This window comes from Mirounga angustirostris, unplaced genomic scaffold, assembly GCF_029215605.1.
Source record: "Mirounga angustirostris isolate CCGP_5_RB_7025 unplaced genomic scaffold, mMirAng1.0.hap1 SCAF_5, whole genome shotgun sequence".
Classification (NCBI taxonomy): domain Eukaryota; kingdom Metazoa; phylum Chordata; class Mammalia; order Carnivora; family Phocidae; genus Mirounga; species Mirounga angustirostris.
Window position 1 is genome coordinate 146,713,760 of NW_026991713.1, and position 26,481 is coordinate 146,740,240.

At 46.0% G+C, this 26,481-nt stretch overlaps 1 protein-coding gene across 2 annotated transcripts in view; it reads right to left on the minus strand.

Annotated features, from left to right (window-relative positions):
- Nucleotides 1–26,481, minus strand: part of USP7 (ubiquitin specific peptidase 7) — a 65,549-nt gene that overhangs the window by 17,919 nt on the left and 21,149 nt on the right. Inside the window, exons 1-10 of one of the 2 annotated variants that reach the window (XM_045874953.3) lie at nucleotides 14,924–15,028; nucleotides 14,005–14,180; nucleotides 8,940–9,138; nucleotides 7,054–7,192; nucleotides 6,341–6,429; nucleotides 4,123–4,231; nucleotides 3,071–3,201; nucleotides 2,410–2,464; nucleotides 1,351–1,431; nucleotides 873–963 (exon numbers count right to left, since the gene is read on the minus strand). In XM_045874953.3, coding sequence (XP_045730909.1) covers nucleotides 873–963; nucleotides 1,351–1,431; nucleotides 2,410–2,464; nucleotides 3,071–3,201; nucleotides 4,123–4,231; nucleotides 6,341–6,429; nucleotides 7,054–7,192; nucleotides 8,940–9,025 — 781 coding nt within the window. In that variant the 5' untranslated portion in view covers nucleotides 9,026–9,138; nucleotides 14,005–14,180; nucleotides 14,924–15,028. Of the gene's footprint in view, nucleotides 1–872; nucleotides 964–1,350; nucleotides 1,432–2,409; nucleotides 2,465–3,070; nucleotides 3,202–4,122; nucleotides 4,232–6,340; nucleotides 6,430–7,053; nucleotides 7,193–8,939; nucleotides 9,139–14,004; nucleotides 14,181–14,923; nucleotides 15,029–26,481 lie in introns of those variants that run through there. The other variant, XM_045874952.3, reaches the window with a different exon arrangement.

The window sequence follows — 26,481 nt, forward strand, 5'->3', positions numbered from 1 at the left end:
AAAGTAAATCCACACAGATCCATAAATCACAGGTGACAGAACTGCTCAACGATGACATTATGTCCCTATTAAATACATTCCTGAAGTTCAAGAAGATACCCTAACTGCCAGTAAGCATTTGGAAGGGTGACAATGTCGCTGACCTTCAGGGAAACGTGTATTAAAACCGAGATGGCACCATACTCCCACCAAAACGTACAGCTGGGACGGCTGACAGTCCTGCTGGGAGTGTGGCTCAATGGCAGCTCTCACTCATTGCTGGAGGGACCAGACTTGATAAACTGAGTTGAGAAACTCGCTGGCTTCACCTACTGAATGTATACAGACCCTTGGAGCCAACAATTCCACTCACCACGAACACAAACGGGCACCGGAGCCGGGCACGAGAACGGTCAAGGAGCCTTCAGCCCAATAGCCCCACACTGAAAACCCAAACATCAAGGAAAGAATGGTTTCAGAACACCTGCAGTTTACGCCCCATGTGGAATACTATAAAGCAGCGAAAACGGTCACACGATCACTACTCGTGGGTAGGATGTGGAGGAGAAGAAATGCAAAGCAGACACTGTAAGCTACATGAGCTCATCTCTGTAAGTATTTCAAACATGCAAAAATAACCTAGGAGGGGAGGTTAAAGGCCCAAACGGTGGATTCCTTTGAGAAGGGGAGGTCGTGGTCGGGAAGCGCCAATATCCGTGCCGTGAATGCCATGGGGCCTGACCCAGGGGGGGAACCGAGCCTGTGTGACGCACACTCGTCACTTGGGCAATGTTCTCTGTGCAGCATTTCAACGAAAACCACTTGGGTAAATGAAGCATTAGCACAAAACAGAAATAAGCAAAAGGTCATGCCAGTATGTACACAGGACTTACTATTTTTCTTTCCTTTTATACTTAGCTGGATATCATAATAATCTTCTCTTCTATCGGATCGATAGTCTACTTCTTTACACTGGATATAGGACTACAAATGAGGAAAATAAGATGGCTTAAGTATTGTCAAAATACTGGCATTCTTTTTTTTTTTTTTAAGGAAACTATGGGAATCCAAAGCTCCCTTTTATTATTTTTTTTAATTTATTTTTTTATTCTTATGTTAATCCCCATACATTACATCATTAGTTTTAGATGAAGTGTTCCATGATTCATTGTTTGTGCACAACACCCAGTGCTCCGTGCAGAATGTGCCCTCCTCAATACCCACCACCAGGCTAACCCATCCTCCCACCCCCCTCCCCTCTAGAACCCTGTTTGTTTTTCAGAGTCCATCGTCTCTCATGGTTCGTCTCCCCCAAAATACTAGCATTCTTAAATCATTTAAAATCATTGTTGAAAGCTGGTAAACACGTACCACCATTTTGCCTCTGAATAATTTAGGTATGGTGCCTTCCACACACGTGCCTTTCATCTTATTCTCCACATTATCAAGCAACTGGAAGAGAAAGTTTCGACTCTAAGAAAATGTTATGCTCAATTAACATACAATAATTTGAAACTTAACTAGGAAATTTCAACGGTCAAAGAAGTTCTAGACTATAAATATTATGACCTTTAGCATGCAATTATGAAAACATACAAAGTCTTCTTCCTTGGTTGGATATTTACAAAAATATCTACATGCAACAGTTGAGATTAACCTCTATACAGCCTTTGGAATGAATTAGTAATCTGTAGTGCCTTTAGAAGCATTTTTTATATTCATTTTACCTCTGTGGAAAAGCATGTAAATTGAGCACTAAACTTAACTCGTATTGGTCCACACCAAGAGATTAATGAGGTTGAGCCTGTCAACAGGATTGACTGGTTTGTCCATGGATATTTAATGAACTGGATTCAATCCAGCTAGTGCTGCAAAAAAGAAAACACACCTTGCCCAGCCAATCACCTTGAATAACCATTTCATGTTGTGTGTGTATGTCTGCGTATCTGTGTGTCTCTGTTCACAACTGGAAGGACGGGAATTTGCTAGCGACTGAAGATGGTTTTGGGGAGAATCACCTGCACAGAGGGCTGCCTCAGTTAGAAACTCTGTGCCAAGGAGGAGTCTGGACTCTCCAGAGTAACAATGGAAGTCACGATTCTAACAGCGAAGCAGGATGATCGGGACAGCTACTTAAGCCAATGTGCGGTTTCTCGGATTAGTAACTCAGGCAGATGTGCCAATTTAACAAATTTAAACCATACTACCTATTGCTATGTAAATCCAAGTTTCCCCTCACACTGCCCTCTCCAACAGCAATTTTGTTTTCATTCTTTCTGGCTCGTAAATGCCTCTCCTTCCTGGCCTGGTTCTGTCCTGCACAAGGCGCACTGGCGTGAAGCAGGTCTGGGCTTGGACGTGGTTACCGCTTCTGACAGTGCTCTGCAGCAGTCAATGTTAAGGAGTGTACAATTACAGCGCCGGACTTACCACTCGACACAGCTCTTGAACGTCGTGCTGCATGAAGCTATCTAAAGTTTCCCACCTTGGAAAGAGAAAAGGAACATTTATATTTAAACTTCCACATTTCAAATAACAGCATATTAAGCAACTCAGACTTAAAAAAGTAAACTGCAGGGGCACCAGGGTGGCTCAGTCGGTTAAGCAGCTGCCTTCGGCTCAGGTCATGATCCCAGGGTCCTGGGATCGAGCCCCACATCGGGCTCCCTGCTCAGCGGGAAGCCTGCTTCTCCCTCTCCCACTCCCCCTGATTGTGTTCCCTCTCTCGATGTCTCTCTGTGTCAAATAAATAAATAAAATCTTTAAAAAAAAAAAAAATTCTTTTTTTGAGGTTTTTTGGGGTGGGGGGAGCGCGCCTGGTTAAAAGACACACTGGATTTTATCAGGACACCACAGCTTTGTCCTGCTCTGAACATCTTGCTGTGTGTGAGAGGACATCATTACGTGGTAAATTAGGTCTCAAGCAAAATTCTAAAACAGAGCCTTTACGTCCAAAAAGGACAAACCAAATACAGTGATAAAAACACTCGGCGTACTTAAATGCCTACACTCTGCTCTCGATTCCCCTACTACATGCTCATTAGTCTTCCTTACAGAAGGAAGAAGGGAAAGGCAGATTTCCGATACATACCCGAAGGACTTCGTTAGCTTTTTTGTTCCTACAGGCTTATCGCTGTGCTGTAATTCGTAGAACACTCTTTGTAATGCTAAGGGGACGCTTTTGGATGAATCATCACCCTCTGTTGGCATCATGTACACAGCCTAAAATAATTGATTAAGAAATAAAAATGGAATTTTATGTGAAAGTATCATTTCTAGTATCACAATGGCTTAAGGTAGTTGACAGGGCTTCTAACTATCCCCCAAAATAGGTCAGGAAGTTTTTTTAAAAAGTAATCATGAAAGTCTTTGGAGGCAATATAAAAAAACACAAGAAAGTAAAAACGAATTTAAAAATTTCCCACGGCTCACCATCCAAACAGAACCACCTTTATTTCCTACCTCTTGGAGCCAAACTTTTTAGCTTAACGTTACTTGTGAACAGAGGTTGTGGTAAGACCTAAGTGCCACTGCAATGATCCACATCCGCCTGTCCCCGCGACACCGTCCTGTCGGGGCAGTGACAGTGCCGCCGGAACTGGAAAAAGCCAGCAGACCGGCCAGCGGCGCCCCCAACGACCAGGAGTCCGTGTTGCCTGCACTGCTCCATGCTGTTCACACGGCATTCCAAAGGGACAGACGACTAGCTATCCTACATTACAGTCAAGGGATGTCTGTGGTTTTTATTAGTATTCTCACGAACCTAAGGTTTACCTGTAAGTGAAAATTAGACTTCACCACCAGGGGCTTTTCCAAAAATTCAGTTTTGATAAAAACTTTCAAATGTCGCTGCTAATGGCTTTCATATTAAAAACAAACAAAAACTTTATTATGGAGCTACAGAGCCCCATAAAGTTAGGTTTGTTAGCCAGCCAACTTTTGATCACCCAAGTTAGCTTTACAAGTGTCCACACGCTGAGGAATAAAGATACACATTCGCATAAAAGAGGGGCCCTCTCTGGAGGCAGCACTGTGGTACTGGGAGAGACACGGCAAAGTCGGGTGACAGGACTTTGCCTGTCCCTGAGGACTTGAGCAAGAGGGTGGGTGGAAGGTTGAGGGAGAGAAATACCATCCATTTACCTTTCGTAGTTGATTTGTGAAAAATAAAGTCTGCAGCAGGCTGTTCATGTAACAAGTCGCTCCCTGATTCTTTAAACCGACATAGCCCGTGTGCTTCTTTGAATCCCACCTACAAGATCAGTCGGAGGTTGAGGGAAAACCGCACAGGACACCTCCTCACTTCTGCATGTGTGTGGAGCGTTTTGGCGAGACGCCGGCGAGACCCCGCACTGCCGTGCACCATCACCTCTTTCCCACCAGCCTGACGCAGGAATGACAGCCACGCACCCCTCCAAGGGAGAAACTCACCGCCAGGCCCCCGGGCACCGAGGGCACTGAGGGCACTGAGGGCACCAGGGCCAGGAGTTCTTAGCACGGTTACGGGCTCTGCTCGCCCCAGCGCAAGAACCCAGCACTGGAAAAGTGGCTTAACGCCACCGACGGCAGCCCTGCCTCCTCCTTCCGAGATCAGCACTGACAGACAATCGTGAATTCTATGGGACTGGCTCCCAGTGTGGGTCCATCGCACACACACTAGGTCACATGTGGAGTGAGCAAGAAATGCAAACAGTCGGAACCCCTCTTTTTGCAGTTATACACATAAGCAAAGACAAGCATGTACACTGGGGCAAGTTCTAGCTCAGGCTTCTAAACTCCTAGTGCTCTTTCTCCCTGGTCTACGGTGCTGGGTGCTGAGGAGAAAAGGTACATTTTCTCAGAGTTAGCAGCCCCCACTGCATGCTCCCCCCATCATAACAGGAAGCTAGAGAGAACGCCAGTTGGAGTCACCCCCCTTCCCCATCTCCCTCTGAATGTAATGCAAAGACATGAACGAACACGATCGCCACCAAGCATGACCAACACTAGAGATGTTTATTGTTGGCCGAGGTCAGGGTCAATACTACTACTCTGGGATTCCAGGGCTTAGGCTGTGACCCTGCTGACATGCTCGGGTGTACCAAAGGGCCCTGGTTAAAGTGTGTGCATGGGTGGGTGTGAGTGTCTGTGCGTGCAAGTGCATCTGTGGATAATTTTAAAACTTGGCAAGAAAATATAAGAATCCTAAATTACAGATGGTTATTTTAAAAACTATAATCAAAAATTAAGTGATAATGGCTGAACAGGTTTTGATAAGTAAGACTAAAGCAAGAAATCTGTTTTGATTGGTAAGGCTGGAAAACCAATCTAAATTTTTAGTCAAGTATATCATAAACAAGGGAAGTTTTTCAAAATGGAGAGGAAATACCCATAAAAAACCTAGTTTTCTTCTTTTTGCCCCCACTCCTGGTATCTGAATACGATCTGAGCTCTGAAAAGGCCCCTCAAGAAAAGCTGGATTCCTCCTGTACACACCCCAGGCCACAGCAGCCAGGACCCAGACTAAGTAACAGCTCCTTCTTGGCTGCCCCACGGTTCCCTGCCCCAGTCCATCCAGGTCAAGCCACACCCGCACTCTTGCCAGAGCAAGGCCAAGTGAAGACAAAATAAGGTGGGCAAGAAAGAGGTGCCTGCCGCTGAACTTCTTCCCAGACTGCACCTACAGCCTCACCCTCAGGCCTCGACCCGTCAGCAGGGCCCCACAGCCTGATTCCAGCTTCCAGCTCAACCTCCACACCTTCTGGATGTGCCGCCCAACCCCACCTTTCCCTGCTGATGTCCTCGCTCCTGTTGTTCTCCCTGCCCCAACCCCTCACCCTCCTTGTCAAGTAATCCACCCTCCCCCCATGCTTCCTGTAAGGCCGAACACTGCCTCATGCACACAGACCTCCCACCGCTGAGCGACATCTCATCTCTTATGGGTCCTCCGAGCTCGGGTCAATTGGACTCACCACCTCCAACCCACCCATTCCTCCCCTGCTTCCTCATCATACCCTCCGCTCCCAGGCCTTCCCATCCCTGCCCTCTTCAGAGTAAAACCAGGGCATTTCCTCTGTAGGATCCATGAACCGCCCCACCAGTCTGGACATTTGAGGACAGGAACCCACGGCTGTCCTGCCGAGCATCATCACGTTCCTAGTGCACAGCAGTGTCCGGCCTACAGAAACCACTCAAGAAAACACGCCAAGCGAAGGGGTGAAGGTGACGCTAACATACAGAGCCGTGTACCCCCCGTATGTGTGGGCAAGCGCAGGAGAGTACGTATCTGTTAAGTATGTGCATCTCTGTCCACATGCTAGTGCTTCTCTCAGCACAGCACAAAAGGTGTTTCTTAATAGCACCCAATTAAAGAAAAACTTACGCAACTCCATGGGGAGCATCCGCCTGTACAAAGACTTCAAAAGTGACTTTGTCATCATCTATAAATCCTTTCTCGGGATCAGTCACTTCCTATAAAAAATAAGAATATCCAACTTCCATAAGAACACACGAATGCTTGCTTCGTTCCAAAGAGACAATAACCCTAGTGCCCTCTACGTATTAAGAGGAAAATACTACTTTTTCTAACCCCTAAATAGTGCTTCTGATTTTGCAGTGTTTTGATTTGCTTTAACTAGTGTCCTCCGAACAAAACCAACAAGAGCTTGGATCCTCTAGGAAGCATCCAGGGGGCACTGGGGGCTCGTCCAAGGCACGGCCCGGAGGCATCGGTGCCTGCTCCCCAGAGCAAGGGCTCCAAGAGTTCCGGAGAACCCGCACTGGAGGACCCAGCAGGACACTCCTGACAACGCGCTCCTGGGTTCCACCTCTGCCAAGAGCAGCCAAAACAGACGGGGCTGAGAACTGAGGAGGTAACCTGAAACCATGCCTGACTTAGGGGGACCCCCACCAATACTGCCTTGTCAGCTGCTTAAAAACCTCAGCTAGCCAACTGGGGGAAACACATTTTCGGACACCTGTCCCACTTAGGAAGCACACATTTTGATTCTAGAACACACAGAAGGCTCTGAAGAATGAAGGAACTCGGGAAGGAGTAAGGCTCAGATCATTCTGCATAAATACTCGGTTACTTACGCTCCAGGCCATGAAATTGGAAAACCCCCAATCGTTCTCCTTGTGGAAGAACAAGTGGCTAATGCGGCGGCTGAATGACTTCTCATCGTCTCTGTAATTTATTATCTTCAGCACAGCTTGCGCGTGGCAAGACCACGACCTGTTCAAAGAAAATCTAAGCCTCAGTTGACCTATTTAACTGATGTTTGCACACTTTCAAAAAACACAGCACACAAAAATTACCACATTTTTTTCCTTTTTTGTCTTTTATTTTTTGGGAGGGGTGGGAGGAGCTGGGGGAAGGACATATTTACCTTTAATGGTGAAAACAGCTAAAAGGGTCTGGGGGTGCCCCTAGGCCATCCGTAGTGATCTGACCCATGGTTTTATTACTTTTAATTTCTTTAAAAAGTTTTAGGTCCGGTTCTTTTTTTTATTGCTATCAATAAAACAGAGACGTTTCTGAATTTTAGATACTGGTCTTTAGATTCTATGAGATTCTATTTTCTGGGCACATGGTAGTTTTAGTGTCTAACCTGGGTATTACGCGAAAGAACAGAACAAGGGAAGATCAAAGTCGTGCCCTCCAGGAGCCCCCTCTCCCAGCGGCTCCCAGGCAGGGCTGTGCCGCGCGCGCCCGGGGCTCTGAGCAGAGCCACCCAATCACAGCACGGCAGAAGCGTCCCCGCTACTGTCAAGGTGGGCACAGATCTCAAAAGGGCCTCTGGATCAATGTTTAAAACCCGAAAGGATACAGCCCTTTAAAGGTCCGCTAAGTGCCTGGGGCTACAGGAGAGCTGAACCCACAAGAGCGCAGCCTCGAGGCACCTGCGCGTCTGCTGGCTTGGGCCCCCGCCCCGGACACGGACCACTCGCTGTTTCCCCAAACGACTGCCAGCCTGAAGTGGTCTGTCAGACTAACGTGTAATCAGGCCATAATGGGAACACAGGAAGAAAAAGTTCAACCTACACACAGGCCCTGGCTGCAGCACACTTGGCTTCGCGCCTCTTACACACTCAAATCAAAAGCTCAAGGAAACGGACTGCGTTCCCCGAAGCCTGGACAGAACAGCAAGGGCCAGGGGAACAGCCGCCACTGAAAACTCCAAAGGGTCCTAGTCTGGGGGTGACCGCAGAAGGAAGCAGCCTTCTCACGGGCTCCTCGATATGGAACGAGAAGGACACGACGACCCAGTGATCCGGGGACCCCTTCAAACAATGTCAACTAAGCTTCTGAGAAATGCTGAACAATGACAGCTTTTAATTAAGGGAAGACTCAAACTTTTGAGAATGAATCAATGGGTAGAAGATGTGAAGACTTAATCTTTACTTTCATCTGAATAAAGGGACCATGAAGCTTTACTCAATTTGAAGACATTTTATTACATACTTCTTTTTAAAAATTATAGGAACAAAACAATATTCCTAAAATAAGCTGAAGAGGCCCATGCTGTAAAACTCTCAAAGAATGTTTTAATTTGATCTTTCTGAATCAACACACAGGAACTGTTTAATACAACAATGGGGAGGCCACAGGACCTGAGGAATTTTCCTGGACTACAGTTTTCCCCTCAGGCAGTGACTTGTAGAGTATGAAAGCCTGCAATCCGGTAGTGAGCCTGTCCAAAGGGGCCCCGATTCCAGGTTCCATGGGCTGGTAGATTCTAACCCGTGAGCTTCACTCTCATTTGCAAGAAAAACAGACACCTTTTCTAGTTTGGATAGAATACCTACCAGTGAGTTTTAAAGAGGGAAATGTATTTCATCAAATGTAAAATCAAAGGGCTATGTAGAGGCAGCAAGGAAACTCAAAACTGTTAAGTTCAAAGAGGCTGATCAGATCGGGCCTCCAATCACGTAGCATAACTATTTGTGGGTTTGTAATCGCATCATTTAAACTGTCTTACGTGGAATCAGATTCAGCATTGCACTGGAGAAAGAATCCTACGCTTTTTTGGTGTGGTCTGTCTGGATAAAAGCGTGGCATCACCATAATCTTCCATGGCAGATTTCGCACAAAACACGGAGGGCTAAGGACCGACTCACTCAGTCTGCTGAAGCGCTCGACAGTGAACTGAAAGGTCGCCTCGGAGCGCCAACTCGTGTCTGCAAGAGAAGGCCGTGTCAATCACAGGGCTCGGGCATCATGAAACAGCACCGACGGCCGCCAACCGTGGGACCCCGCGTGGGACAACCAACGACTGCGGGCAACTGCAACCTAACTGCTAGACCCGACTCTTGGGGAACGCGAGAGCGTCATTTCCCGAGCACTGATAACCTAGAACAGTGAGGTAACACACAGTTTATGTGTGAATGAAATCCAAAACCCAGAGGGCTAACGACACACACCTGCCTGCCCTCCTCGAGTCCAGAGTTCGGAATCGTCTGAACGTCTACTCTACTCTGGCAATTCCCGAGTCCTCCTCAGTGAGTGGGCAGGCTGGGCAGAGGCCAAGGCCCGGGGAGGGGTGGGGGAGGGCTGACCTGGGCCAGGTCTGCAGAGGAGCAGTGAGGGGGGCAAGGCGCTTGTGGGAGCACGGAGAGAGTGCCACAGCCATGGCCACAGCAGCGCAGACAAGACTGCTGAGAAGTGAGCCCCAAAATCAATGTTAACTTCATCAGTTCACAAGTTTTGTGAAATACCAGCCTGGACTCAAAGAAACTGGGATTCTTCTCCACATAAATCATAAAAATCATTAAATCTACTCAGCAAGACTTGAAGGCCAATTTAGGGAATTAAGGTTTTCTCCGACAGAAAGTTGAGTGTGGATATAGTGCCTCTCTCTTAGCAGACTTTCAATTAAAAGTCACACTTTAGGGGCGCCTGGGTAGCTCAGATGGTTGGGCATCTGCCTACGGCTTGGGTCATGGTCTCCGAGTCCTGGGATCGAGCCCCATGTTGGGTTCCCAGCTGGGCAGGGGGGTCCACTTCTCCCTCTCTCTCTGCCTCTCCCCAGCTTGTGCTCTCAGATGAATAAATAAAATCTTTAAAAAAAAAAAAAAAGTCACACTTTAGGGGCTCCTGGGTGGCTCAGTCGGTTAAGTGTCTGCCTTCTGCTCAGGTCATGATCTCTGGGTCCTGGGACTGAGCCCCACACTGGGCTTCCTGCTCAGCAGGGAGTCTGCTTCTCTCTCCCTCCCTCTCTCTCTCAAATAAACAAAATCTTGGAAAAAAATTCAGAAAGTCACACTCTAGAATTCCACCTTTGACTGATGTGGACTATTCATTTACAAGTGACATTGGCTTCTGATTAGCCCTGATAAGCCCAGCAATGTCTTCACAGATGGTTCTCAAACTCAAGTGAAGCAGCAGCCCTCCCCAGGCCACCGCGCCCATCTTACTGGCTGGCACTTTTACAGAACATCGGGAAGCTGCTACAGCAAGGTCGAGGTGCTCCACAAGTCTCTACATGCTTTCTCTGCACTTCGGTACCTAGCTGGTTGCAGACAGGCTACAGTTCACTGGGTGGAAGGGGACCAAGAGCCACACTGTGAAGAGGCACCGCTGGTCTACAGAACACTCTAAGGTACATGGAAGAAGGCTTTTCCTGGTTTGCCATCAGGGGCTATTTTGGCATCACTGACCCCCAGGCTCCTGAAGCACCAAGGGAGGCTCTCAAGCTTGGAGGAATAGAATGTTAAGAAGAACACACTGCCTTCCTTCATCCTTCAGTCTCCAAACTTCACTAAGCCAACCAAGTGCGCTTAGGATAAGGACTTCTCAGGGTATGGAAATTGCTTATGTTTGGGACTATTGGAATTTGTTCTTAAGAAAACATGTCCATCAATCCTCATGAGAGGGTAGTATTCTTTACCAAAGAAATAAGAACCAAAAGTAAGCGTGACAGCTGGCCCTGATCCCTTGTTTCAACACTCTTCCTCCCCAGTTTTTCTGCTACATGTAACCTTGCTCAGCATACTGCACAGGCCCTTCAGAAGGAAGGGCTGCTCAAGGGGGTGAGTCCCGTCTAAGAGATGCAGCATGTACTCGAGCTTCCTCAAGTGGCAGCTATGACCTTAACCCCTTCAAGGGGCAAAAGTACTCAAAAGGCCAAGAGATGGGCTCAAGGTCATGTAATGGCTTAGAAGAAAGTGGGCCATTATTTCACAGACTCAAATCACATGTGAGCAACATTTCAATCCTGCAAGGTAGGCAAGGGCAGATGTTACTCCCACTTTACAGATGAGGGAACTGAGGTTCACTGAGGTTAAGTGGTTTATCTTATCTGAGGTGTTTCACAAAATGAGCACAGTGGGTTTCAGTACCCAAGATCTGTGGCCCCTAAATGGTGACCTTGCCTCTGGTTTGTAAAATGCCATATTCTAGAGTTTAACATCCCCCCAAATGCAGAGCCCAATCAAACTGGCCTGCTTTATGGAGACCAAAGAAATGCAATCAACCAAATAAACATCAACTCAGGGCACGCACTCATGAGACCCTAAAGAGTTCAATGTCCCAAAGTTCTGCCTCTCTTCTAACTCAACTATTTGTTTTCAGATACAATTCCATTCTTTGTCAGATTAGATTTTTACATAGACAAAAACTGAAACATATCATAAATGCTTTTCTGTTCTCTCCCACACTTTAGTCAAATTCCAGAATTAATCTTAAATATTAAATAGGACCCACAAACCTCAGCATGGCACTGCGTCCACAAGATGGCCAACCCTTCCTTCAGAGGCAGAGAGGTTCAGCGGCTCCTGCCTGGCACCGTCCTGCCTCACCCAGCTCAGCTCACACGCGGGGATTTATACACTTGGTGTGAGATTCCACCTCACATTCAAGGCACATCCTTAGGACAGACTTAACTTCTGAAATATGCTAACTAGGACATTTAACATGAGATTTCATGCAAATAAAAATGTTGCCTTATGGCTTCTCAACTCTTTGTAACTAATTACATAAATGAAAAATAACATTATATACCAAAAGGTCAAGGCAAGAGGGTCTACAAAAGAGCAGAGAAGGCTTGAAACCCATCTCTGGCAGAAAGGCCTGGCCTGATCACACTCCCATAAGGAATTACAGGAGATATAAATGTCTGCCCCAAGAAAACAGGTGAAAGGTACTCCAAGATCCTATTTTTGCAACTTCCCTGTGTCTATAATTACTTAAAAATTTAAAAAAAGTGCAAAGCAGTACACTTGGGATTCTGAAGGATGCCCCACATCCTGCAGAATGTGTTTAATCTGAACAGAGACTCTATAACCTGCCTGAATGCCACATGTAGTGCATCACTCCACACCTCTTTTTATTGTCAAGGACAGGATGATGAGTTTCTGCTACCTGATGTCACCATACATCCTCAGCCGGAAGACTTGGAAGACTCAGTACCCACCACCTCCACTCCTGCCTTCACAGAGCAGCGCCACCGTGCCCATTCGTACTCCCACTTTATCTTCACAGGGCAAAGGCCAATGAACCAGACTAGGGTCCAGTTGCATGAAAAAGGTAGAGTAAGATATAGTCTTTTAATTTTAAATCAGAAGGTTAGCCTAAAGAATTCCCAAATGGCACTCTTGCAGTAATTTTATCAAACCTCTATTTTTCTTTCAAGAAATGACCCCTGTTTCATGGGTACCAACAATCTCTATTTGCAGAGGCTGCATTTACTCTGAAACTTCTCATTTTCATCTAAGGAAAGACTGAGTAAGAAACTAAAAGTAGCATAGGTAGGTGCAACCAGAAAATGATTCTGACACTTGCCCGTAATCCCATGTTACCAAGACTTTTAAATATGTTCTCTATCTCAACCCAACACCTGTCTGTCTGTGCTTTCAGCCATTCAACTTTTGTGGAGAAACCCCCCTCCCAAAGAAGGCCCCTCTGCCCAGTAAATAAGCCTAATCTAGCATTTCCTAGATTGTGTGTCCTACTTTACCAGGTCAGAAGGATTCAGTTTGAAAAGGATTTCTAAAGCTGAGAGTCTTGGGGAATCATTAACAAGTCTTTTGGAGAAAGACATTAAGGTGCGGACAGCACAGAGAAGCCCGCGATACAGACATTTGGTTGGCCCAGCACCCCTCAAACTTCCTAGACCACTCAAGACTTCTCACCACATGCTAACATCCCACAGAAGAGAGTTTCAGAATACCTAGCACAACCGGGAAAATGCTGCCCTATACTAAGGCTTCTACTCCTAGAACCAAAACAATCTCCCTCCCGTCCCCTTACCATCAAAGAGAGAAAATCTTTTCACTCTCTTATGCTGGGCCTTTCAAAAGACACCTAAAATCCCAAGCCAGGAACATGGTGCTACTGAAGACCACTCTGCTTTGTCCTATAATATACCCTTTCCCTGTTTGGTAACTCACTACAGGAATATTTCCACTATTAGGTTCTATGGTTTGGCACCATTATTTACTACTACCACTTTAGTAAAATTTGCCTGCTAAGGAAAGGGGTTTTATGTACATTACGGATCTCCTAACAGTGGTTCTCAAATGAGGCAATCTGGACCCCCAGAGACGTCTGGCAGTGTCTATTTCTGGTTGTCAGGACTGCGGGGAGAGGGCATAAGGGTGGGATGACACTGGCATCCGATCACGCCAAGGACGGCCCCTACAACAAAGAATGATGAGTCCAAAAAGGCAACAGTGCCAAGGTCAAGAAGCCCTGCCCTTTATCTACACCTGCACCTCCTCCCAAGCCCTCCCCAAAAACACACGCGAGGAAATATTCCTTTGGAATTGCTCTGTGGAACTAGACAGGGAGCTGTCTGCCTGGGGTGGTGGACCAGTTACTGCTCCTCAAGGGACTGGCACCCGTCTCTACCTCACACCTGGCACATCGGGCCTAGTCACACCTTCCCAACTGCACTCTCTGAATCACTTTCGGCATCTCTGGTGTCTGCAATAAAACCAAGAGCCCAGCAACCAAAGAGACCACACCCACACCGTTGCCCTTGATCTACAGTGGAAAGCGCACTCCACAGGTAACAAAGCAGCGGGGTTTAGACCACGCCTCTTTACCTTCCTCAGATATTGCCTCAGCCAGCTGCCAGGGGGTAAACCGCACTGTGAGAGAACTCTCAACTACGGCTGCAGTTTCTCATGGAGGCTGAACTTTTGGCAGGAGGTCTGAACAGCAGTCCTTCTGGTGGTGCAGCCCGTGACTGACGGTTTCTTTCAACTGCCCCGTTACTCCCCTGGGAAGGACACAACCCTCATGAGGATTGATGGACATGCTTTTGACAGAACACGGTTTCATATTACACTGCAAGATTCCAGGGACTGCATAAAGTGATTACTCGCTGCTACCGTCTCAGGACATTGACTAAGTGTACAGGTCACCTATGTAATAAATTATAAAGAAGAAATAGCCTCGAAAGAAAATGATTTCCTGGGCACAAAATGTCCATGCATATACCTATGCATACACTTTTTGCATAGAAGATACAGACCAAAAGTTAGTGTGGGAGAATGAAGCCCAAAGCTCGATTCTGATTTCACACCTAATGGGAGCGGGGAGGGATTATCAGCTACAGACAACTGATATACACACTACAATAAGAATGCAATGGAAAGCCAAGTTCCAATGTTTAGAAGTATCTTGCTGCAAACAAAAAGGAAAGGAGAGTAAGATAAACTTGTTCTGAACACTAGCAGTGGCTGGGAAATTGCAAACCTGAGTAAATCCCCATCTATTACAAATTTCTGTATTTAAACCTTCTCACCTAGGCTGGGGAGAACCACCTTACCCTGAAATTTGTAGGTAATCTTGAAATTCAAATCCAAAACAGTCTCCTAAAGTTTCCTCAGATACAAACCTCCTGAAAACTAGCTACTCCTACGAAACTCAGAAGTACTCAAGGAAGAAATCTATAGCACATCTAGTTGTGTTTCTGAAAGTTTTCTGCCCAATGCAAGTAAACAAACCACACATACTCACCATCCTCCATATCTTCCTCTGTGTTGTTGTGCCCATCACTCATGGCTACATTCCCGTTGATAACAGGGTTTTGAGTAATTCTTGGTGGGTCATCTGTATCTCCAGCTTTAAAGAAAACAAAGAAATTCCATGGTTTTTACCTTCAGGTCTTGGATTAAATAAATAAAAACATATTGTACTTCTGACGATTTCTAGTCACTAATACCATCCAAATGTGCCATAACCAACATGCTCTAACCCAAAGGGTATATACTAATACGTTTACTAAACATGAACTTTCAGGGCTTTCAAAATGCTAAATGGGATGCAAACAATCATTATACCACATTTGCTCCATTTGCAATGATATTTTGAAATGGGCTTCCTACTCATTAAGACTCAACCCATGGGGTGCCTGGGTGGATCAAGTGGGTTAAGCGTCTGCCTTCGGCTCGGGTCAGGATCCCCGAGTCCCGGGATCAAGCCCCAATCCCCACGTCGGGCTCCCTGCTCAGTGGGGAGCCTCCTCCCTCTCCCTCTGCTCCTCACCCTGCTCATGCATGCGCGCGCTCTCTCTCGCAAATAAATCTTTAAAAAAATAAAAATAAAACTCAACCCCAGAGAAAACATTGTTAACTAAATATATACATAGCAGTGTGCATTAGAACTTTCTACCACATGTCAGTGCTTTAAAACATCACAGCCTGAGTCTCAAAGTGTCACTGGACAATTACTGTAACAACTGAAGTATAAATCCATGCAAAAACCAGAAATGGAGGTTGGGAGGGGGCAGAGGGGGTGTGAAAAGGGGGGTCCCTAGGAAGACTGTCATTTATAAAGAGTCTGGAAAGGATTGAGAAACACATAAAAAGATGTGCTACAGATTCCTTTTTTTTTTTTTTTTTTTTTTAAGATTTTATTTGTTTAAGAGAGAGTGTGTACGGGGCGGGGGGTGGGGGGGTAGGCTCCGTACTGAGCAGCTCGACATGGGGCTCGATCCCAAGACCCTGGGATCATGACCTGAGACAAAGGCAGACGCTTAACCAACTGAGCCACCCAGGTGCCCCTGTGATATAGATTCCTAAATGCTTGCTGAAATGTGGCTTGACAAACATTTACATATAATCAAAGACATGGATTAAAAACTTTGCAGCAATGAATGGCAACTATAAAGTGTAAACTCCAAATGTAACATTCTTATCTCTATTTAAAAACAATTTTCTTACGCTGACATAGGTCCTTGATGTAAAAGGAAAAAAACGCCCAAGTCAGGACTTGGGACTTAAAGAGCCTTCATTAGCCAAAAGGGTCCATCCTTCATATGCAAACCCACTCCTGCCTCCAGATATCAGAAGAGCTCACTGCAACTAGTGTGACCCCTTTATGTTGCCTCTACACATGCTGACTGAAATCAGCAGTCTTAGCTGTGTACAGGAGATGCGGTTTTTAAAAACAGCTACCTCAGTGTGTCCTAGGCCTGCGACATTTCAGAACCTTTCCCCCATTTGGATCGGCAGTCGGCCTGATTCAGCACCACGGACAGCGCCCTCCACGTCCCCTCTAGACACTCTCCAAAACCCCCAATTACCAGATTACATCTTAAGTAATTCCTGAATATAAATCATGTTTTTTCCCTTAAGCATCTCAAAACACACCTTAGAAATCCCTGGAGGCCAAGAAACAGGTATTACCGAATTTATATCACTTCCAATCCTGATACTCTTGTTTTATGAACTATCAATACATACACTTAAAAATGTGTTAAAAGTTATTTTTAAAAACATATACATTTTTGAACTGGTCCCTCAATCATCACACACTCACCAAAAAAAAAAAAAAAAACTGGAGTGGGGAGGAGAAATTCTTTTTGCTGTTGATTAATTAGCTTAAACTCTAAAACATATGTGCTTAAAAAGCAACATAAAAAAAGGTACTTTGAAATGTCTTTCATCCACATTTATCCTCCTAAATTAACAACAAACCATCATTTAAAATATTTTATGAGGAAAAACCCCTATAAAGGCCTATGAAATAAATTATGGCACATTCCACCAATAGAATATTATGCAGCAGTGTCTTATAAAGCAGTGTTTCAATGTACCTATGTGGAAAGTTCTCTAACCTGTAAGTTTAAAAAAAAAAAATTAAAGATACCAAGCAATAAATATCTTCACATGCAACCTCCATTATAAAAGAGACAGAGTATGTTGGAATAAGAGCAAATAAATTCTAATTTCCCTTTACATGATGAACAAACACTGGAAGGACACATCAACTATTAAGAGGCTCTCCAGAAGTGCCAACAGTGTGAGTCTGCACTATACACACTCTCACATCACACGAATGCACCGTAAATCTTAAAATAAGTTGCTTGACGTAGGCTTGGTATTTTAATTTAGTTCCTCAGTTCAAATCTGCCCTACTACAATTGCCTTAAAAAATGGTTTTTAGTGCATGATTGCAAAAACAAAAACCTCTGTATACAGAACAGCATCACACCTAAAACTAGGATGCTTTGTAGATGTAAGCAGTCTGAACTACAGAGCGGGTCATAGAATTCCCCAACTGATTCATAATCCTGAAGATTCTGAGATCCAAGTGAATTCAGATTATAGCTGAAACAAGGTATCTTTAAAGGTCTTGGTGACTTGAAATAGAGTACTTTTTCACCAAAAGTTATGGTAATAATAAAAATCAAGATCAAGTTGGGGCGCCCAACCCTTGATTTTGGCTCAGGTCGTGATCTCAGGGTCGTGGGATCAAGGGTGGGTTCCCCGCTTAGCAGGGAGTCTGCTTCTCCCTCTCCCTCTGCCCCTCTACGGGCTCATGCTCGCGCACGCTCTCTCTCTGTAAAATACATCTTAAAAAAATATGAAGATCAAGGGCGCCTGGGTGGCTCAGTTGGTTAAGCGACTGCCTTCGGCTCAGGTCATGATCCTGGAGTCCCGGGATCGAGTCCCGCATCGGGCTCCTTGCTCAGCGAGGAGTCTGCTTCTCCCTCTGACCCTCCCCCCTCTCATGCTCTCTCTCTATCTCATTCTCTCTCTCAAATAAATAAATAAAATCTTTAAAAAAAAAAAAATATGAAGATCAAGTCAAAAAGATCTATGGATCACCATCCCCGGCACCTTACTGTGTAGGGTATGGGAAAAAATGGGCCACAGTTTTTCAGAAGTAGGATTAACTGCAATGCAGTGACTGACAAAAGTCTAATATTTTATAAATGAGGGATACTATTCTAGTGTTAATTAAGACAGGATTTTCTGCAGTTGGTCCCTAAAGGCAAAAGAGATAGAGCTCTACATTTGAACTGGGTTCTCCTCAGCAATATCCCACCTTTTTACACATTTGTGCTGGGCTATTCCATTTGCTCTTTTCCACCCTCCTTAAGCATGCAGATGCTGGTCCAGGCCAGCGGCTATGAAATGACAAAAAGTCCCTGGTGGGTCCACCACATACATGAGAAATCTGGCCAGTGACAGGCCCCATGAAGCTCCCAATCAACTGCCATGGGGCCTTGGTAGAAAAAGTTGGCAACTCAAGTCTAGCTCCTAAGGGACTGAATATCCAGTTAAAAAAAGCTCCTTATAAATGAGTTAGTTCAGCAAGAGGATTAAAAATTTAATTAAGACACAGTAAATCCCTGGACCTGAATTCAATGAGGAAAGTACCCAAAGCCCACAAAACTCTGTATTAGACTTCCAGAAATATCTTCAATGGTTAAGACTGCCTTCATTATTGTCAAAGAAGTGCATGACTGGTGTGTGTATATGCATTTATCTCTATATATAAAGTGATCCTGTTCCTGAATTTTATGTCCCAACTGACTGGAACTTCCCCAGATGTGTTAACTCTCATTTGGCCATTTGTGAACTACAACACTCATTTTTTGACACACAGTGGTCTCAAGTAAGATTGGGGACATGCGGGGCGCCTGGGTGGCTCAGTTGGTTAAGCGACTGCCTTCGGCTCAGGTCATGATCCTGGAGTCACAGGATCGAGTCCCGCATCGGGCTCCTTGCTCAACGAGGAGTCTGCTTCTCCCTCTGACCCTCCTCCCTCTCATGCTCTCTGTCTCTCATTCTCTCTCTCTCAAATAAATAAATAAAATTAAAAAAAAAAAAAAAGACTGGGGACATGCTTGGCAAGCACCAAGGACAATATGGCATGCTTCAAGTAAGAAAACAAAACCTCCAAAATATGCCAAATATCGGGGGGGGGGGGGGGAGAAGCAGTTATCGTTCCAAAATATATTTATGACACCCAAATACAATCAAAGATCATTTCCATTACTTGTGACTGGTAAAGCTTTTGATGCCTAAACCCTGTGATAAGTCCCAGAGGCGCAGTTTTAATATATATATACGAAAGGACACAAAATGCCTTTTCTAAAGTCTAGAAACACACAGAAGAGGCTAACGTGGCTGGTTACGGAGCCTATATATTTCCTCCTCTTTCTACTGAGGAGGCCATGCTTATATTCAGCTTCCCTTCCCACTGACTTCCATTTGTGATGTCATAACACAGGATTATTCAACAAAGAACACTAGTCAATCTCTATGGAAATGATGTGGCGCTAATTCAGTGCTGAATCTCACTCCTGGATGAAGTAATGAAGAGCAGAATTTCAATTTGCTGGCTTTGACATTTTCGGTCACTTCACAAAGATTACTCAAACCTCTCCCAAAAAGGCCAGATTTGAGGGGACAAACCACCACAGTAAGACTTTACAGCCTTCTAACTAAGAAGTTTGTATACTGCCACCAGGTGGTGCCTAGGACACAAAGATCCAGCCACACCTCAGATTCAGTCTCCACTCAGGCCCCTGATTCCTCCTCAAACTTTCCAACTAGTGATACAACCCAGTGAGCAAAACCACAGCTCAGTTAAAGGCCAGAATATATGGAGTGCCAACACAGAGTACACGGTCTAAACTCCCAACACCACCAATTCACCTGGAATTCCAAGTCAAAAGCCCTCTGGCCTCTGTTTGGTGGTCCTCCTCCCCTTGTCTCCTCTCCTGACACCCATTTTAAAGAATATTACATAAAGTAGAAGTTATCACGGTAAATGAGAACACTGGTATCTTCCTGCATACTGATTTCTTAATTAACAATCCCAAATATATTTCAGTAGGACAATTCAGAAATGTCAGTACTGGTTCTGGAAATCCATTAGCGCCTATGGACCCCCATCTGAACCCCCCTGAGTCACCTTCTCGTCCAAGCTTGTGCTTCCCCTCATGTCTGCATGGCTCTGGAGTAGCGTCCGCGGGGGCTGGGGAGGGGAGGGTTCTCTCTTCCACATCAGAGTGACTGCATAGAATCTCTAGGAGCTCTACCTCAGCATTCTTTTTTTTTAAAGCCCCCCCAACACGCACACAGAATTCTTGGGTTTAGGACAAGGAACATATTCAAGCAACCTCATCAACTTAGATAATCACTTCCAAAAGGCAAAGTGGTCCAGAAAGAGGATGTTAATGGGGAAAAAAAGAAGTCGGGAGTTGGGTTACCAGTTCCTTAGCTGCTGATGTAAATTGTTAACAGTGGGGAAAACTGGCTGAGGGGATCATGGGCACACATCACACGAACTACATCTCTCCTGTAAATCTAAAATTCATCCCAAATTAAAAGTTTACTTGAAAAAAGACAAAACAGAAAACCCTTAAGCCTAAGAAGCAAGGAATATAACTGATACTAAACTTACACGTGGAAAACTTCACCATGCAACATGTACCTCAGCATGTCTGTAATTCTCACACAATTCAAGGTAGAAAAGGGCAGTCTAAGAGCGAGTTTGGGTCTGTGCTGGTGCAGGACCAGCAGAGCAAACAGGATGTAAAGTCTGCCTCAAGTGTTTCACGAATCTGTAACTCCATTTACTGACTCCCTACTTGAGTGCCGGGCCCAGTGCAGACATTCAGGTGATGACCACAAGCTCACTTTACCCACTGGCTTAAGGCTACAGCTGGATGTGAGGGGCACTGCCCCTAGGGGAGCCGGGTCCACATTCTCTGTTCTTCCTCTAAAAGACCGGCTCTGCCCACATCTGCCCACATGGTCTGTCCTCCAGGAGGAGCACTCACTCCTCAGTCAAAGTACAAGTTAGATGGAGGCCCCAAATGAACCCAGAGGCACCAGTCAGGAAGAAATGAAGAAGGAAAAAGTCCTGAGTAAAGAGGCACAATGCTGTTTTGTGTTGTTGTTGTTGTTGATATAGATTTATTTATTTATTTATTTAAGAGCGAGCACATGAGCAAGTACATGGAGAGGAGCAGAGAGACAGAGAACGTCAAGCAGACCCCCCTGCTGAGTGCAGAACCCAATGCAGGGCTCCATCTCACGACCCTGAGATCATAACCTGAGCTGAAACCAAGAGTTGGATGCCAAACTTGACTTGAGCCACCCAGGCACCCCAGCATAATGCTGCTTTAAAGGCTGAATTTCTGTATATGCTCTATTAAGTGCCTACTCCCAACATAACCTATACCCCTGCAAATTTCTATTAGATCGCCCTGATTTCATTCTTTATTAAACATACTGTTGAGATAACGTAGATTCACAATTATTATAGAAATAATAGAGATCCACTTCCTTTCACCCAGTTCCCCTGGTACCATTTTGCAAAATCATAGTACGATTCATAACCAGGACGCCAACGTTGACTCAACACACTAATCCTACTCCTGTTCACTTGCACTCTTAAGACACGTGTATGTGTGTCCACCCAGGAAAGACGCTGAACAGTTCCAACACAAGGACCCTTGGGCCCTTTCAAAGAAACCCCCACCCCTCTTGTGCACATTCCCCTCCCATAACTCCTGGAAACGACACATGTTCTCGATCCCCATAATTTTTCATTTTAAGAATGTTATATAAATGAACACGGTATATAACCTTTTGGAATGCCTTCGGTCACCCAGCATAATTCCCCTGAGACTCAGGTCAACAACTGGTTTCTTTATATTGCTGAGCAGGATTCCATGGCAGGGACACACCATGTGACCTGCAAACATCTGGGTTGTTTCCAGTTTGAGGCTATCACAAATAAAGCTGCTATAAACAATTTTGTGCAAGTCCTGGTTCTGTATTTTTACTTCTGGATTTGAAAGAATGAAATGCTCACAGTAGCAAAGCAAGCAGTACAGAGATGAATAAGGGGAAATGATTCCTCCACTCCCAATCCTAACATGAAGGAAGCCACGGTCTCATGCATCCCCTTCCAGGCGTCCTCCCTGTTCCTATATATGCATATGCAACAACGTACATGCATTTTCTCATGAACAAAAAATGGTATTCACATTACACAAATAAACTAGAGCTACCCCAAGTAGGTATAAATATGCATAGGAATTTAATTCTGAATAGCGCCATAACATGCCATGCTTTACTCAACCATTCCCCAACCATGACTGCCTCCAGTTACCTATTTTTGTTTTTTGCCACTTGAATGTTGTGACCATCTATATTATGATTTTTGTCCTGCTGCATTTTATCACCAGATCATCTTTCCCAAACACATCAGAACCGCCCCCCCAAGTAGTTAGCCAAACTCTTCCCAATGGCAATGAGTGGCAGAGCAGAGCAATCTAAGACCACAAGGCTGCCAAGTGACACCAAGCGATCCATCAGATGACCCATGTCCTGCACAACATGCATGCATCGTTCAGGAGAGCTCTTCCAACTCTTAGACACAACTCCTTCATTCTTCCTTTGGAGAATTCAAATAAAATTCATGTGCTGATGTTGTGGTCCACAGTATAAATCCTAACGTACAGGCCCTAGCTCTAAGCTCACTGAGCAGAGGAAAGTGACAGCTGAGAACCCAACAGTGAGGGGAAGAGTGCAGCTGTTGGGGCTAGCTATAAAGGGAGGCAGTCCAGGACACAGACTGGGCGAATGATGTGTGGGACCCAGCAAGCGTCAGTGAGGAGGCAGTCCTGTCAAGGCCCCTGCAGGGGAAGAAGAGGTGGGGAGCTCCAAGGGGATGAGGGTATCCCTGGAATCAGGGTCTCACAGGCGGTAAGATGGTGCACTCCCTAAGAAACCAGAACCCCCGAAAGCCGGGGAACGCTCCTGGCAAACAGAGCTCCTGGCAAACAGAGTACGTGGGAGCCTCGGGGGCTGTGGAGTCAACTCCAGACTCGGGGGGGGGGGGGGGGATTCCTCTAAGGCAACACAGGGCCTCAGGCAGAACAATGGACCATCTCCAGACCTTGGACAGAACCTGGGGGTCACAAAGGGGTGACAGTCTCCCAAGGAGACAATAAAGTGAGGATGGTGGGTCTGCTCACAGCCCAGCTGCAACTGGCCTTCTCTCTTCCAGAAATCGGTGGTTCCTGAAGGTGAACACCCCTCACAGTCACAGGGCTGCAAGAAGCGGGTGCTGACCAGGAACACTGCCTGTTTGCCATGTTTGCCTCCCCAGTCACGAAGACCACACACCCAGGAGCCGCGAGGAAACACAGATGGTCCCCTGACTGCTCTCCGTGCCTGGCAAGGAGAGGGGAGCCTCTCAGAAGCAGTTTCTGAATGTGGTCCTAAGTGGAAAACTTCCAACTGCGCTTCAAAAAGATCCTTTCTGGGCGCCCGGGTGGCTCAGTCGGTTGGGTGGCTGCCTTCAGCTCAGGTCATGATCCTGGAGTCCCTGGATCGAGTCCCGCCATCGGGCTCCCTGCTCGGCGGGGAGTCTGCTTCTCCCTCTGACCCTCCCCCCTCTCATGCTCTCTCTCTCTCTCATTCTCTCTCTCAAATAAATAAAATCTTAAAAAAAAAAAAAAAGATCCTTTCTAATCCATTATCATTACATTACCAGGATTCAACATATCTCCCTAAAACACTGGCATGCCCAATGTGCCTGCAAAGACAGTAACTACCAACTAAGACAATATTTTAATTACTTCCTTGCTGCACGCACTGTCTTTTCCAGGCGGGAATAACTTGAGAGGTAAAGGCCTTCATTTCCAGTGGGGCTGGGCAGAGCCAGCTCCCTTCTCAGTAGGTAGTCAACCTACTTATCAAGTGTCTCCTATGTGCCCAGAGCTGGGCTGGGCCCTGGGGTTCAGGAGGAACAGAGAGATAAGCCCCCTGGTGTCCTGGTGTTCACTTTCTTGTGGGAGGAGACAAGAGGGGATAACTGCAACAGAGGGGAAAACAGAGTCCGGTCACGGAGCTGCAGGAACACTAGCCTTGAAGGAAGAGGTGACATCCGGGTGGAACCACAGAATGAAAAGGAGCCAGGCTGGAAGAGATCCTAGAGAAGCACACTCTGTGGACAGAGCCAACAGGGACAAGGGCACTGGGAGAGGGAAAAGGTGGGAGATGAGGTTCAGACAGAAGGCAGGCAGGGCCAAGGCCATGGAGGGCCCTGAAGGCTATGATAAGGACTGTTTTCAAATGTTCCCGCTCGCTGGGCAAGCCTCCCAGGACTTTCAGGGCACTGAGACAAAAGACCCAACCTCCTGGTGCTCAACCTGAGATGGTCCCAGTGCTCAGACCAGGGCTGCCACCACCAAGCACCCACCTGGTCGAGCCTGTCCCAGCTATCACAGGCAGGAGCTCCACTGGCCACTCCCCAGAGGATGCGGATGAGGTGGTTTGGTTTTATTATTGTTTTTTTACTATCTTGCCCCTCAGGGCTAGCCTGCCAGATTGGCAGTATTGTTAACAATGAAACCATGGCTTAATCAATACCGCAACTCTAAAGTGGTCTGGTTTTATGACTTGTATGATTTTATATACAATTTGGCCACATGCATCCCCCTTGAGGCTGGCTAGGAGCCCACTTCCAGGTGGCAGTCCTGTCCTACTAACCAGGGATTTCTTGGTCTTCTGCCTCTGGTGGGCCACTACAGAGGCCAAGGGCAGTGTCCACACCGCTCCTAAGTCATGGAGCCTGACAGTTCAAAGCAGACACACTGTGTTGAGACCTGACAGCTAGTTCTATACTCTGAAATAATCCAGATTTAAATTAGATATGTAAAAATAAAATCCCCAAAGACAGCCACCTATGAATTTGTGTACCTTAAATAAAAAGATTTGTTTGTGGCCTCCAGTTTGGCTTGATTATGTAAAACTCATCGGTCCCCGAGAGGCCTGCCCTAACTGCCAGTCTTATCACACACTCCGTGACTGGTGTGAGTGTGAATGCCGGCAGGCACCGAGAGGAGCGACAATTGCACGACCGAAGAGCCTGCAATTCTGTCTGTGTTGCTTGCTCACACATACCGTCTTGTTCCACAGAAAAAGAGAAACGGTATCATCTGCTAGCTTGCATAGCACAGACCACTTGGGGGAAAGAAAAGGAAGTCCTGGCACACCCAGCAGAGACGGAGCTTCAGGGAAGCCACAGGACGAAGGTAGGAAGTATTTGCATCACACAATGGATTAATACCCAGAATACACACAGTTCCTAAAACGCAAGCAGCAGCCCAACTACCACAAAGGAGAAATTCTTAAAAAATACAAACGACTAGGGCGCCTGGGTGGCTCAGTTGGTTAAGCAACTGCCTTCGGCTCAGGTCATGATCCGGGAGTCCCGCGATCGAGTCCCGCGATCGAGTCCCGCGATCGAGTCCCGCATCGGGCTCCCTGCTCGGCAGGGAGTCTGCTTCTCCCTCTGACCCTCCCCCCTCTCATATGCTCTCTCTCATTCTCGCTCTCTCAAATAAATAAATAAAATCTTAAAAAAAAAAAAATACAAACGACTAATATATATGCTCAGCTTCCCTAACTCAGGCAATACCACTTTTTATCTACCAGATTAACAGAGAAAAATACTGAAAATGCCCACTGATGCGGAGGGTCTCACTAAATCAGTGGTGTCAAATGGCTGTCAACTATTCAACCCAAAGGCTGTATGTATCAAAACCAAAAAGCCAAATATCCTTTTACTCTAATGTCATTGCTAGGAACCTATTCCAAAGAAAACCAGCATCCATGCCCGAAGATCTACACAAGCATATTTCTTACACTGAAGCACCATTTTTTAGAGAAAAGTTAAAAACAACATAAACGCCCATCAATACTAAGGGTTACATACAGTAGGAAGTGCCCAGCACAGGCAAATCTATAGAACGCTGAGCAGCGGCTGCCTGGAGCCAGGGGACGGGAAGGCAGGAGGGGTCCTGGCTAGGGAGTGCAAGCATTTCTTTTTGGCCTAAGGATCTTGCAAAACTGACTGTGGTGACAACTGCACAACTCTGTAAATATGCGAAAAGCCACAGCATCGTACACTTGAAATGAGTGAAGTGCAAGGTGAATTATATCTTAATGAAGCTGTATTTAAGAAGACAGAGTCAGTCAGATGGGCATCTGCCCTCAACTCAGGTCATGATCCCCGAGTCCTGCTCAGCGGGGAGTCTGCTTCTCCCTCTGGCCCTCCCCCGGCTCATTCACGCTCTATCTCAAATAAATAAATATTTAAAAAATAAATAAAAAACACGGGGCATCTGGGTGGCTCAGTCGTTAAGCTTCTGCCTAGAGTCCTGGGATCGAGCCCCGCATCGGGCTCCCTGCTTGGCGGGAAGCCTGCTTCTCCCTCTCCCACTCCCCCTGCTTGTGTTCCCTCTCTCACTGTGT